Raw genomic sequence first — 16025 nt, 5'->3', positions numbered from 1 at the left:
CTTACTAGAAAAAAAACTGGCGTCAGGGGGTGGGGGGGTCTGTGGAGACCACACAATCGCGAACGCAGCCGAGATGATTGGGTTTTGTGTGTCATGATCCGAATTCGCAGCGCACTAAACAACTCACGGCGAACCGAGAAACAAAGATGTGAACGCGTAAGCAAGTTTTGCATGCGATTCGCTGCACGCACATTTCAAGCTCAGTTGGTCTTTGGGTGGAAAGAACCCGGGTTCGAGTCCACGAAGCGAAGAATTTCTCAATAAATGCGAGTTAGTCAGTCTCATCCGGAGTCATGAGACTCCAGATGAGTCTGGACCTCTTGTTCGAGTGGCTTATCTAAAATAAATCGGCAATCCAGATTGCCGATTTATTTTAATTCTCTAATCTCAGTTCAATTCCATTCCTGCGCCGACAGTGTGCATTCCAACCCGTAATCGTATTCCGTAGGTGTTCTTGCGTAGCCAATGCGGTGCTTATCAAATTTCCAGAGTTGAAAAACGAATGGCGCGTTAAAATCGAGAGATCAAGTCCTTGATTAGCACCCAGTGTTGATTATAAACGAGATTTTACTTTCCGGTCGCATTAGGATTCAATTGTAGATTTGCCTATTCCCGCAGTCCACCGTCTGTCTCATTTACTGGTTGGAAGCTCCGTCTCGTTTTTCGAATATTTGGATTTCCAACGCGTTTAATTACGAAATTAAGAACTGTCAACGGCATTACGCCCAAAGCAATTGAGGATACGAGCCCGTATCCTCAATTGCTTTGGCCGTTTCGCCATATACATTGTCCGTTACGTGTGTTCTGGTTGATTGGTGTTCTTAAAAAGCGCTGAAAATGTAGAGTTCCCACGAGTGTAGCATCATCAGACGAGATGCCCGACGTCAGGACATACGCAAGTATTCCACGATATTGAGAGTTGAGTCCCTTTTGCACTGCGGCGTAAACAACGCAATTTTTAATCGGAAATTGCGTTGGAAGTAAGAGCATCGACAGCAGTACCCCAGATACTGTGAAAGAAGTGGAACACGGGGGGGGGGGGGGGGCACAGTGCCATTTGCAATAAAATTAACGCTTTTTGGATAGAAGTAGAACAACGCACGCATAATTTTCCGTGTTCCGCCGCTTCTTCCCCTCCCTCCTCCCCCATATAAACAAGGACATCATTTCACTTCCCGATTTTGTGAAGATGTGAATTTACGAAAGCGTTGATTGTGTTCCGCGTATTCGCATATTTTGTGAAATTTGAACTGCGCAAGCGCCGTGCGTAAGCACATGCAGTGCTGCTTCACGGAATCAGCGCCAGGATCAATAATTGCGTCGTTCTCTTTCTCAGTCAACGACTGCTGCTGTCGTACCACGTTAACCCTGAATATTGTGCGTGTATAAACAATCCGCGTCGCTTTACGACATCCATTGCAAGGGAAAGGCTAAAAGAACACACTGCACCCGATTTTTTTTAAATCTTGGAAGCGACACGAGCAGATACGGAAAAGAAATAATAAACGAGGTCGCAATGCTAATTACTGCCTCGTCGCGTGTGCGCCATATCAAAACAGCCACTTGGGCTTCCTTACTACTGCTGATAATCGCACGTTCAGTTAATTTCGCAGAAATGTTCTGCAAAGGAAAATCAGCGAAGTGACAACAAAGCAAAAAACTCTGAAACGAAAACGTTCTTATCTCTTACTTTTTCAGAAAAGGAAGGGCGATTTCTGTAGTATGCAGCTAAAATCCAGGGGATGTCCGCTTCCGGTGGTTTTTAATCGGGAGCAAACGAACGAAATTTCCTGATCGGTCAGCGATGGGGAACAGTTCATTATCATTATTAAGTCAAATTGTAAAGATGGAGATTTTAATGGGAGAAATACTTTCAAAGCTTTCCTCCTTCAAGAAAGTCCGTTCGTAAAAATAAACTGAGAATTGTTTTCATTTTAGAGAATAAAATTTAATAAAATGAAATTTATTTCTCGGGAATCCACTTGAAAAAAAAAAAAGTAATTAGAAATACATCGAACGAATAAGGAAAGTGAACACGTGTCATCGGCGTTCAAAATCCAGTTTGTTCGATGACACCAGGTTCGTCACGAAATCCGTAAACGCTGTGTGATTTACTGGTTTTATTTGTTTCAAGCAGATTCGCCAGCCTCCCCCACCTTTTTTTACGTCTGTGAGATTCACCGATCAAAAATTCGTCTTTGGAGAAAATTGTTGAGAAGTTCCGAAGTGCCAAAAGATGCGAAGTATGCACACACCTTCTCTGAGTGGCAGCTCTTGATCGAGTGTCATGCACGATGCGGAATGTTCGCTTTTGCAGCCTCACCGATGCATGTTTCGCCATCTCGCGTAAGACAAGACGAAAAGTTAAAAATATGAAAAAAGTGAAACAAACAAAAAACTAATGCATAAATACTCATAAAGAAACAATTCAAATTTGGTGGGCTTGAAAACGCACATCGAAGTTCAGTTCCCATTTGGCTTCAATATTGATTTATGGCGCGAAGTTTTCTGCGCTGTTCCCAGGTGCAGTGTTGCTGAAGAACGGGGCGATTTCGCTTGTTTCAACTGATAAAGAAAAAAAAATAATTCAAACTAGTCAAAAGGATTCATCGGCGACTTTTTTTTTTATTTATTGCACTCCAAAAGAAAAGTCGCAGTAATACGTTAACTATCATGAAAGTGAATGCGCGAGACGCGCACAAGGCATCAAAGCAAATCATCGCACTGGAGTTGAAAGGCAGAAAGTTGCCATCCAAACAAACGTTCTACCGTTGTTGGCAGAAAGCGTTTCACGCTTTGTGCCCAGATATTGTTGATAACATTCAAAGAATCTTTTAAATCGGCGCTGTCCAACCTCTATACACCTGCGGGCCAAGGTTTTAAGAGTTAGACAGCGGCCACAGTTTTGTTGTTTCCCAGTATATACACTCATCCCTCATATATAGTAAATAAAGGTTTTATTTAGCAACAATGCATCATGCGCAGTGGCAACATCGCATTCAGCGTCAACCTCTCTCGGGGACAGCAATCAGGCACGTGTCTTCAACAGTTCCTCTGTTGATTTTGTGTTTGAGAAATAGGTTATCTGTGTACTTATCGTTAAATATTTCGCAATATTTTGTGCAACATGGCCCCTCAATGTTGCACAAAATATCGCGAAATACACGCCCAATCAAAAAAAAAAAAAAAAACCTAGTGAAGAATCACAGAAAAAGAGGTGAGCAGTTGATCTTGAAACGAAGTTGCAAGTTATAAAGCAACATGAAGCTGGTAAGTCGTCAATGTGATCGCACATGACTTCGGATAGTCTCATTCTACAATAACGACCATTTCGAAAAATAAGGATAAAATCGTAGAGGCTGTGAAAGGATTTGCTTTCATTAAATCGACGATAGTGACGAAGCAACGACAAGGTCCTATCGGTGATATGGAAAAGCTTTGCATCATGGATAGAGGACCTGAACCAAAAGCGCATACCCCTCTCCCCACCCTTAGCAGTATGACCATAACCACTAGGCAGTGGCGTAGCTAGGGGGGTGAGGAGGAGCTGGTCCGCCCCCCCGGGCGGCACTTTTCACGTGAGACAATTTTATTTTCGACGATTCTTCTATTTATGTTAACTTAGTAATTTTATTACTTAATTAATAATAAAATTGCTAAGTTAACTAATAATTAGTTTTCAACAACTAAAATAAACGGCGTTTTAATTTCTTTTCCTACGTCGTTTTGATTTTTTGTAATATTTTTGGTGCGTATTGAGAGGGGCGGCAAAAGCTCTATAGCTACGCCACTGGCACTAAATCTCTTCAACATGTTAAAGGAGAAGCAGGGCCCGATTACGACTACGAATTCAACGCTTCTTCCGGTTGGTTCATGAGATTCAAGCAGCGTTTTGTGCTGCATAATGTGAAAATGTATGGTGCCGACGAGAAGGCTGCCAAGGAGTTTGTGGAAAAATTGGATAAATTATTAGAGGAAAATTATTTGCCACAGCAAATATTTAATATGGATGAGACCTCCTTCTGTCGGGAAAAAAAAAAATGTCCGAGCTGACATTCATCCACAAAAAGCTAAAATCTATGCCTGGTTTCAAAGCTCTTAAAGATTGTGTTATGGGGTAATGTGGCTGGATATAAACTGAAACCATTTGTGATATGGCACAGTGAGAATCCACGAGACTTCAAAAACATTAGGAAGAATACTCTTCCAGTTCATTATCGGAGCAATAAGAAGTCGTGGATGACTCAAAAATTGGTTGAGGATGCCTTAATCAACTGTAATGCGAGTGAAATGGAAAGATTGTGTGAAATAAATGTAGAATTTAAAATTTTATTAATTCTAGATAATGTCCACGTCATCCACATTACATTGGTGATCTTCACCCCGAGATCAAGATCATGTTTCTCCCTCCAAACACTACTTATTGATCCAACCGATGGATCAGGGAGTTCTTGCAGTGTTGAAGGCTTATTATCTACGGAGAACTTTTTCACAAGCCATTTCTGCCACTAAAGGTAATGATCAGACTCTCATGCAATTCTGGAAAGCATTCAATATTTTTCATGCTATTAAAAATATTGCTGCGGCTTGGGACGAAGTGATCTCTCAATGTATGAGTGGTATATGGAAAAAAAGGCATTAAAAAGGCTTGTACACGATTTTGGAAGTTTTGAAAACAATGAAGACCTTTGTAAATTGAGTGAAGAAATAATGGGTCTAGCAAACAACCTGAATCTCGAAGCGAATGATGACGACATAGTTCAACTCATAGGAAGTGCCCCTGAAGAGCTGACCACAAATAACTGGTCGAATGGAGGAACTATGATGCAGAAGAGGAAGAACGAGAACAGGAAGAATGATTAACTACCTCTTCTTCTTTCTATTTTCTCTCTTCCTGTTCTCGTTGAGAAAAAGAAAGAAAAGGTAGTCGATTCCCAGAGAAGGGTCTTGCAGAAATGTTCTCTGCAGTTAGCGAAGTTCTCAAATTGGCTGAAGACATGGACCCCAATGTGGAACGCTACTTAATAGTAGAAAGGAAAGTACATGATGCCTTTGCTTGCCATAAACACATTTATGATGAAAAGAAGAAAAGGAATAAGCAAAACACATTTTACATTTTCATAAAAATACGAAACAAAAGTTACACCAGAAGAGCCGCAACCTGGTCTTTCACACAGGGAAAATGATGAAGATCTGATTGTGGAGGAAGATTTCGGTGATTGGCGTCCTGTTTTTATAGTGGCAGTAACGTACAGTACAGTTTTTTATAATAAGGTTTAAAAATTAAAATGACAGTATACTTATTAGGATTAAGTCCTTAATCCCTATAACTCTGTTGATTTAATGTATCGAGTTACGTCCTGCCGGATGGAACGAAATCACGATGCAAGTCGAGGGATGACTGTATATCACACATACACACAGACACATGCATAATACCAAAACAAGCAGGTTCTGTAGACCAACGCTTCCCAAACTGTGGGCCGCGGCCTACTTGGGGGCCGTGAAATAATGAAAACAAATTCAAAATATTTTGAGACTAAGTAGTTCTTCTTTTTTTTTTTTTTTGTAATCTTAAAATAAATGTGTGAAATTTTTATTTCTTTTTTGTTATTTTTTTATATTTTATTGAAAAAAAACACACACACTGGTGTTGGTTCACAAATGTTGCTTTCTGCGAAATTCACATGTTTCGTTTCAAAGGTATTGATAAGAAGCACAAAAAAGTTTACAAACGCAAAATCTTAAATATAAATTGTATTGAATATAAATACAATAAATATTATAATAATATATATATGTAATAATATATGTCTTTATTACGGGGTTTTTTTCGATAGGGGGGACGTGAAATATTTTAATTTTTCCAAAGGGAACTTTTACATCCATAAGTTTGGGAAGCACTGCTGTAGACTGTCGTGAGCCTGTTCGTGGTTGGCTGCCAGAGAAACAGAGTGGGATTCACACGTTTTCAATATAGTTTACAATTCAATAAATTAAAAATTCTTTAGTTAAATTATGTGAATTATGTTAACTTATTAATGAAAATAACTCTTTCTCTTTTATTCGCGTAAAAGTGTCGTTTAAAATAAGTGCAGCCCCAGTCATGATTGTACCGCATGTGCACATGTACGGCGGTTCAGTTGACAACTGAACCGCCGTATAATATGGGGTCAATAACGAGGGACATCAAAGCTGAAAATGTGTGCGCAATTATTTTGCAGCGAGGTAAATATTAATCCCATTTATTGAAAAGCCTGCACGCCTATAATCACACTCCGCTGTTGACACGACTGAGGAAGCGCAGAATGTTTCACTGCAAACGATAAAGAAGGGGTCAAAAAAAAAAATTTTAGCAATGAAAGTTGGTTTATTTTTCATTTGCGGGCCCACAGTTGGACAGCACGGGTTCAAATAAACACAAAAACAACAATCAGATAACGAGAGCGCGAAGTCCTCGATTAGCAATGTGGCAAAATGTCAAACTGAGGAGGGAGGTTCTCCTCGAAATATTCTTAATCCAGCAAAACGATGGGATGCTGGCTGAAGAACGGGCGACTCAACAAAAAAAAGGTTGACAAGCAAGAGTGGGACTGCTGGACGAGCACGTTAGCAATCGGAACAAAATTCTATGAAGACACGTACTGCAGGTCACGAAAAAGTTCATTTCAAGCTGGTCGAACAAAATCATTCGAACATATGGGGAAAAGACGGTTCACAATTTCTCTGAGATTACGACAGGATTTTTTGCGCGTTGAAAAACAAAACTGAGGAATGTCCAATATTATTATTATCTACTGCTTAGAGCTATAATACTATTATTATTATTCGCGACACCTCCAAGGAGTCCGAAGACTCATCGCGGAGTTATAATACGATCTTATAAAGTTACATACATTTCGCAGATGATCGCCGCAGAACAGGGGAGAGAGATGTGGGAGGGCACGTAACGCTGATGTGGAAGAAAGCAATCGTTTTTCGAAATTACTGGATGAGACTGACCACTGCAAAAAATAAAAAGGAAAACCGGTGTTCGGATCGAGGATATAAAAAGTAATTAAGTCAAAGGCGACAAGACACAAAATATGTGCTGGTGATATTAACGACGATGGCAAAATATATTTCGTTGCTAACACGAAACACCCGATTGTATGACGCAGGGGGACAAGATATTTCATACAACCCCAGTGGACGAACAGAATAAAATACTCCTGGATAAAAGAAGGTGACTTTTCTTGAGAAAAGATGACACTTCTTACAGATGGCGGATAAGGTGAACCAAAACCCGACTTTTAAAATAATGAAATTTATTTATTTATTTCGTATGATGATACAACAGCCGTGAGCCCCTTTTACGGCAAGTACGGCACCATCTCAATCCCCCTTAATTTTATCCGGGCTCGGGACCGGCATAGCTGACCAATCAGGCCTATGGCTGGGTCTCAAGTATTCCTGACTGTAGATCCGAGTGTGTGTGTGTGTGTTTAAGGGACCAGTTTGTCCTCTTCTGGGGGACAAAAAACTCGACTTTCCGAGTGAAAAAATTCCTTACCGCCGTATGAGACTAGCTAACTCACCTTTAGTCGAAAGAGACCCGATAAAGGTTCCTCATGTCACGGACGGGAACTGAACCCAGGTCTTTCCGACCAAAGAGCTTCGTCCATACCGAATATATTTTATTAACACTAAAGCATCTATGTACAATCAAGATAAATATATATACAACTATTTACAATATATACATTTGTACATAGAATGCTTATTCTAATTGGCATTTTGATTTACATTTCTTGATATCTTAATAATATATATTATATTATAATATATAAGTCAAAGGCGACAAGACACAAAATATTTATTTTTCTTTATTTTTTAACATCATAATCTGCTCAGTGTCTGCTTCTTCCTACAGTCCTTTTTACATGCGTTGAGCAGTATTTTTCTTTTAATGTAACATAACTTTACTATCCATGGAATTCTGTATTATGAATTTAAGTTACCAGTCACATTTCTATTTCCATAAATCATATTTCCTTTTTATAATGAAATTCCCATATTTTTGTGGTATATTTCCAATTACATATGGGATTCGATCTACGTTATTGTCTCTTGTGAGGGGACACCTTTCCTTAAACCTATGTAAGGTTTGTTTTAAAATATACAACAATGGATTTTATATTGTTAACTATCAGCTAACGCCTTTTTATTCCCGTATACGGGAGTAGGCGAGGCCATTTAGCCCTATCTAACTTTGAGACTGAGTGGGCAGTTCAATCTCCACTGGTACCAATCAGAGATAGATGGCACAAGGCTATCACTAATTAAGTACGCAGTGAAGAGAGACGGCTCAAATGTGCCGCCATCTCGTGGTCCCTAACCCTAACACAATATATTTTTAATGTCTGAAATAATGTGGGTTCTACCGTCGATTTTCTTGAGTTTACGGGACGAAAAACCCGCTTGCCTGTGCCAGAGATCGACTAACTCGGGAACCGGTCGAAAAAAGCTTAGAAAAATTTCCTCTAGTCACCGACTAGACTCGAAACCAAGTCTTCCTTCGTGCGGTCAAGCGCCGTGGTGTGCAAATGCCACATCCACTGAGCTACACAGGCTATTCATATATAAATATACATATTTATACATGTATGTACATATACACCTATTACTACTTTACATATAATACGTCTTCTATGCATATGACTATTTTACTTATAGTACATATAATTATTCTTTCGGAGACACTTCTTTATAGACCTTTGTTATGTTTGACTTGACAATTTTACATTTGGACTGTAAACATTTTGGATTGTACATTATACATTTACAGTTTGGATTATACAGATATAGTTTAGATACAGATATACATTATTAACTTATTTTGTATACCGACTGATCTATGAAGGCTCAATAATGAAATAAATACACAAATGATTAACTGATAACCGAGATGTTACTTGCGTTGAATGTATAGCTGAAAACGCTATAAAGGAATTAAATGTTTTTGCTTTCCAAATAGCTAAAAAGTATTGCACTGAAACAATAATGCAAAACACGTCAAGTGACTTCATTGCAAATGGGGGTGTCTTAATCCTTATAGAAATATGGACTGAAAAGGGGAGAAGAAGCCGACCTACACCACTTAGGGTATAAAAATATCATACTGTACAGTCATAAAATATCTGGGGGGGGGGGGAGAATTACGGTCTTTATACAATAATCTACGGTTAATTATATTAGCAGTACAGTAACAGAAACAGTACAGAATGTCAATATTGACTTAGACCAGGGCTGTCCAAATCACGGCCCGCGGTGCGATTTTGTGCGGCCTGCCTGTGGGTTTTGATTTTCACGAGTGAAAAAAATAAAATAAAAATTTGAATCGAATGCGTATTAAATATTTTAATTCTATCATTAATCGATCATCGCGATGTTGTTAATTTTATCTGGTGTGTTTACATCACCCACGTGTTTTTCAAATATTAGATGTGTCAAAGAAGCGGTCTTATACTGTTTTGTTCAAACGCGCATGCTCTGGCCGCTCACGGAGAACGTGAGCGCACGATTAGTGTTGTTCGTTTGTTCAGCTAGGTTGCGTCTCTGCTGCTCACCAAATCACTAGATATGCAATTTGATGCGGCCCTCGGGTAAATCTTTTTGTTGTTGTTAAATGCGGCCCTCCGATTACCAAAGGTTGGAGAGCCCCGACTTAGACGATTAAAATGACGGCTATTTTTAGATATCACGCTTATCGCATTACGACTGCGCAAAAAAAACGGACTACCATTCTGTAAACATAGGCTAGAATAATGTTGTCTAAAGTGGTGAGTGACATAAGCATCGATTCGCCAGGTGAGGGCCGTTAGTTTTTGCATTACACTGGCACGTATGGTCTTCGGTCTTACGTAATATTCCAACGAAAAAACTCATCGTGTCATGCAAGAAACAGGACACGGTGCAAATCAAATTCAGGCTGTAGTGTTAAATCAACCAATAGCAGCTCGCTTTTCAACAGCCGTCAAAATCCATTTGTCAGCACCTTCCAAAGACACAGCGACCAACATCCCCATGGGGGAAAAAAAAAACAAGTATTAAAACAAGCCAAGCACCATTTCCTAGGAACGAGATAAAACGTGAAACTAATGCTGATGAGGCTTACTGCCGACTCGTCAACATATTAAATGCTGCGACGGAAGACTCAAGAAGTGCAAAGGAAATGTCAAAATACAAGAGATTTGTAAGCAATAGACTCGAAATCAGGAACTAACTTCCATGACAGGAATCAGCTACAATTACTTCGATTCAAACGGCGAAGAGTTTAGCAGATAAATTTAATTGCTTCTTAGCAATCACTGAAAATTTTGGATAACAAACGGGCCTGTTAGAAGCGAGAATACCTCCTGGCGAGAATGAAGTCGAAATATTATAACAGGCCTTAAAAGTCTCGTGCTTTTCTGATCACGATGGTGTAAACGTGCAGAAATATCCGATAAATCCTTTGGCGACCGTCTTTAATTTATCGGTGATGATTGGAGTGTTTCCAGCAGAATTTAAGAAAGCTGAGGAATCAGCTCGAAAAGGGCGCAAAAACTATCTTAAAAATTAAGTTGAGTTCTGCACGTGGACCACTCTGCTGTAATTTACATAAGATTTATTTAAATAAACGCCATCGAAGATGGCGCTGCAAAGGAAATAAATTAGTAAACAAATCGAAAACATCTATTGTGAAGAAATTGGTTCCACTCTGTAAAACAAAATTCATTATTCTTAAAAAGCGAGTAAAGCCTCGACTGGGGTTTTCAGAGTAAATAAAATTGCAACTGCAGAAATAAAAGACGTCAATTATATGAGTTCGTTTAGGATTACAAACCTGAAAGCAACCTAACCTGGAAAATGCATATTAGAAAAATGTGCAACAAAGTAAGATTTATGTTATCCACTGCTTTGTTTGCTTTTTAAAAGAATTGTGAGAGCGTTAAGAATACTCAATTCTGAATACAATCTTACCTCTAACCGCATTCATACCTCTAACTTTTCTTTCTGTCTCTCTTTATTAATTAATACGCATTCTATCACTAAATACCACAGCAGGCACCAAATATGAAATACCCCACGTCACTTCGGCAATAGAAGATCCTTCTGCTCTGGAAGGCTGATGATCGGTGTGTAAACATCGGTAACAAGCCTACTTCTACAGAAATGCGGGAAATAAATAATACGTAAGCATTATGCGTATTTGGCTAAAAATCTTGAATAAAGAAAAAAAAATCTGATCACGGAGTTCTTTAAGAATAACGAGATTTAGAATAAATGCGCAAATTTAGAAATTAATAACGATGAGGAGCTGATCTGCTCACTCTGTGTTTTGTTTATTGTTTGTTACTCACTGCTATCTTTATATTTGATCGTAGCTCCGATGAACTTCTGCTTTGGGAGTTAAACTTTCTTTTGTATTCTCAAAAAAGTAAACGAAGATTAAATTAAAAGTATTCGCGGCTGATTAAAAACTGAAAATATTTCTTGCTATGTTTGAAGTCTTGAAACCCGTTTCGTGAGAAATCCTCAATTTCCTATCGATTTGCGGTTAAAAAAAAAACGACACATCGGGAAAATGTACACTCGAATACCCTCAAACCCAGTGGGAACATCTGCAGAACAGTCGCGGTTGTTTCCATTGACGAGAGAAGCACGCAAGCGACTGTACGGTGTCCATAAATTGCACGTGTTTTTTTTTGAACTGCTTGTTTATTTTTAAAGTCAAAAAATTACTCGCGTCGCTCAGACGCATGAAGTCCTCTTTGTCGCGATGTCTTTCCAAGGTAAAGAAAGAATGACTGTCTTCTGCATCCGAAATCAGAGCGACGTATACTTCAAAATATTCCAGTGTTCGGGCACATTTCTGAAGGGTGCACGGACAAAAAATGAATTGCATTTCGAAACCATTTGAAAACAAAAAAAAAAGCTGAGAAAACAAAGCTTTTTTTTTTTTTTTCAACTTCTCGAAAAGTGATTGTTTGCAGCGCTCTGCTGTTCCTCTGCAGCCAAGTTTTTCTTTATTTTTCAAGGCTGAACACCGAAATCCTCAGCGAGTCCTTCCAATCCACTGGAAATTCCAAGAGCGCTTGGGTTATAACGAGGGCGCAGAGCAACGACCAAACCCCGAAATGAGAATCTCTGTTCTCCAGTGCCGAGTTCCTGCTCGGCACTTACGAAAGAATTTTCAACGATCACGATTTACGCGAAAGCATTCGTAAAACAACCCGCTAAGAAGTCCGGCCAATGAGATCTTCGTTTACATGGCATCGTGGTAAATCGATATTCAAAAATCATCGACAGATTTAATCTCTCGTTACGCTGCCGGCACGTGGCCGTGATGTGCTAACAGTTTATGCAACCGCCGGCGCGCTGGATTCTCGTATCCAACAGTTTAGACCGATCGTAATTTGGTCGGCGAGTTGTGTATTTAATGACAACGTGCATATTTCTAAAGCGCGCTCGACTGCAGCGGAAGCAGCAAACGTAGCCGTGATGCAGTCTTCACACATTAGAACATAAGCGCCGGAACTGATTTCGATACTCTGGCGACGTCACAAATCACACGATGCCGATATGACGCTTAAATAGTCACCGCGCTGCAAGCAGTTGCATTTCACTGGAGTTCAAGTCGAAAGCAGCGCAAGAACGAAGAATGCGCTCGCACTTGATGGTCGAATGCAGCTCAGCGCGGGATTCTCTGCTACGAAATTAGAGAAGAGCTCGCACCGGTCGCCTTTCACTTCTTGGCCTGCAATGCTGCAGGAAGTGGAACGAGAGGCGACCAAACAAACTCACGGAGCCTCTTTCTTAACAGAGCAAACTGCGTTCCTCCTCAAAGTAGAATGTCGCCCCTCCTCACTCGCGCTAAAACTTCCTGGAATTAATTCTTGCCCTTTTCAGCTTCCGATGCCAAGTGAATTCTTATCAGAAGGTCGGAAAATTCTCGGAACCATCTGGTCAAGGAAGATCGCTTAAGGGAAATCGAATTCAAATCCAAGCGAAATGTTTAAAATGCATAAAACGGAAAACAATTCCGCGAAGTCGGCAACCTTCACCAGAGAATCCACCGTCTTCATCTCGACGAACATTCCATAAATGGGATCAACCTCACCGGGGCACTGCCATTAAACCGTAATGGAAAGCGTGGCACGGTGACCTCTCGCCTCAACTATGCTACGTGAATTTAGTCTGCAGTCAGAGAACGATCTCTTCTGCCACGAGCTAGAAATGTTCGACTCCATTAAGAAGTCAACTGGAATCTCTCAGAGAAGGGCAACGAAAGATCCTGCGAGTGCATTCGTGCTCTGCGAAGGGAAAAATTCCTAAAATTAGCGAACGTGTTTAAGTCGACTGAACTCTTCCCTTCTTGCTGCTCCATGTTTTTCTACTACGACAAACCCTCGACGTGAAGTGGCACTTGAAAAGCTTTCTTCGATTCCCTCCGTACCAAACGCTTTTCCCTTTTCACGAGGGTTCTTTGGTGCCCTTCAAAATTATTTTAAGGTAAAAAATCGAAAAGCTTCCACAAGCTGTCACAACATCCAGCTGGCAAACCCAAGTACGATAAGTTCAAACAGCCCTCAAGCATCGCACCCGACGAACAACAGTCGCTCACAAGCACGAACGTACCCAAACCTTCATTAACGACATTCGTCATCGCAACTATTTCGTTCCGTGCTGCTCCATCTTGTCTATGAACTCGTTCCAAACACTGCAATCATAAAATCTTGTTCCCGACGCCTTCACGACGGGGGGTGCTCTGTTGCTCTCTCCAATGACGCAAGCTTGCGAAAAGTTCATCAGTGCGAAGCTTTCCCTCATTAGGAACGGAACAGTCGCCCGTTGCTTTTCCTTCCTACCGACTCCGTCTTCGTTCCATCCCCCACAAACCTTCGTCACTCTCCTCAACCACATATCTGAGGGGGCGATTCGCAGGCCCAAACAACCTTTTTCCTTCTCTAAGGAATGTACCCTCACGGATACGATGTTCCGCTGCTTCACTAATTGCCTGAAACCCGTATGAGTTGTCATCAAGATGTCGTGACCCTTTTACTTCCGTCTCTTCAATCCGAAGGTCACTCATGGCTTCGTGGAATCTACTTCTTCCACAATTGGAAAAAAAAAAAGATTTCGATGTATTTACGTATTCTCCTTCTGGGTGTTATCAGCATTCCGTGTAAGTTTCGCTGTCAAGTCTGACCTCAATCAGGAGATTTCAAGCAGCGTAGATTACGAAGTGGTAGGCACCGTTCATAAACACAAACTTCTACCAGACGTCTTGAAAGAATAAGTAAAGTTTCCAAAAAAAAAAAAAAAAAAAAAAAAAAAAAAAAAGATTTTTGTAAGTTTGTACATCACTTAGGGTCGGACGCTGCAGATCATACCGGCATTTACCCCAAAACACAAACGAACCGCGAATGATTTGCAACTGCAGTACTTCGTTTTCGTGATCCTGCGGCACAATTTCACTTTTCGGATGTAACCGCATTTCGATGCGATTTCCTCGGCAATTTCAAGGCTTCTTCCACATCGCAGTAACTCATTTTGAGGACTCTCCCGTTAAGCAAGGCTGCTGTCGGCAGCAGTACGGAACTCATAATTTCGAGTGCTCATTCAACTGCGGGTGCGAACGGATTGGCGAAACAGCAAATACGATTCTTAAAGGGGAAGAGAGGAAGGGGGATCTTGTCACAAGTCGACAAAAAAAAAAAAAAAAAAAAAAAAAAAAAAACGACTTCCATTCTGAGGGAACAGCAAGAGATTCGGGGGTGGCTTCATTTCCCCCCCCCCCTGCCTTTAATATTTGTCTGCATCAATTACGGTGTTCAATTTCACTTGCTCCACAACATGGGGGGGGGGGGGTTTCAAACGGGTTGAGAGATTTTTGCATGTCGCGAGCACTCGCCAAACAGACCCTTGTTTAAACCTTAAATTGAGTGCGTCGAAAATTCAACCCCTGATGAGATCGCGAGGGCTTCAGTGGCTAAATTTTACTGAGAGGCGCATCCGCAAATATCTATCCGAGGTTACGTAACACACAACCATCGGATCCGTGACCGAATGCATCTGCCAAATATGCACTACAGTCGCGAGCTGCAACCACCGCGCATTCAACTCGGGAACAAGACAATGGCGAGAAACGATGGTTTATCCTTCCCCATCTTGAAGCTCCAATCGGCGTAATACTTCTAAACGGTGCCGCAAGAGAAGCCCGCTACACGAATTCGGGGCGGTTTCCTCCCTGAAATTGAAGCGGCATGCACAGAGAACGAACGGCATTTCGTACTCACCTTGCTTGGCCTGAATGTCGAGCCGGTAAGCACCAAACAGAGTTAAAACACACCACAAGGTCCGCAGCGCGGCCATGGCTGCTCTGCGCTACTCAAACTCACCTCTGGCTCGAGCTGCTTGGCGTTCCGTGAGGGAACGCTGCTCTGACTCCGCCTACTCGCCGGCAGTTAACGTCACATCCGTTACTTCCGACTTCTACCACGCAACGTAGCTTTAGAGATGTGCGAGTAGAAGCCATGAGCACGAAGCGAGCGCACACACAGAATTGAGCAGGCGCTTGGCGACGAATATATTGTCAATGGGAAAAAATAAATAAAAAATAGCGAGCACGATGTGCAAATAAAATAATCGGGAAACGGTGCACCGACATATAATCATCTGGTTGGCACGGGCAGCGTTAATGCTCAACTGAAAACACGTGCGCCGTATCATTAAGCAGAGCAAACAAGTCAATTTCGTATCCCTGACTCCACTCCCCTCCTCTCCCCCGTATCCAAGAAATTTTTGTGCGCGGAATTCTTTTGGGAAGAAGCGAGTGACATATCAACATGCAAACACCCGCACATCCAGACGGCACAGCTTTCGAAAGCTGTCATTACTTACAAGCACCCTGAAAACCCCCTTTCGCCTGGGGTGGGGAATCCCCTCCTCTTTTTACAGGGACTCGCAGGAAATTCAAAACCATTACGTTATTTCCGTTG

At 41.1% G+C, this 16025-nt stretch overlaps 1 protein-coding gene across 2 annotated transcripts in view; it reads right to left on the bottom strand.

The window, feature by feature from the left end:
* Positions 1-15451, bottom strand: part of LOC150096472 (ephrin type-A receptor 4-A-like) — a 709579-nt gene extending 694128 nt beyond the window's left edge. For both annotated transcript variants that reach the window (XM_090407961.1, XM_090407962.1), the window contains exon 1: positions 15324-15451. In XM_090407961.1, the coding sequence (XP_090264087.1) occupies positions 15324-15399 (76 nt within the window). In that variant the 5' untranslated portion in view covers positions 15400-15451. The remainder of the gene's footprint in view (positions 1-15323) is intronic.
* Positions 15452-16025: the final 574 nt, after the last annotated feature.

This window comes from Typopeltis vanoorti, chromosome 18 (genome assembly GCF_054136105.1).
Source record: "Typopeltis vanoorti isolate ZY-2024b chromosome 18, IOZ_Tvanoo_1.0, whole genome shotgun sequence".
NCBI classification, from domain to species: domain Eukaryota; kingdom Metazoa; phylum Arthropoda; class Arachnida; order Uropygi; family Thelyphonidae; genus Typopeltis; species Typopeltis vanoorti.
Note: the sequence above shows the minus strand (reverse complement) of the source record. Positions and strands in the feature narration are given on the sequence as shown.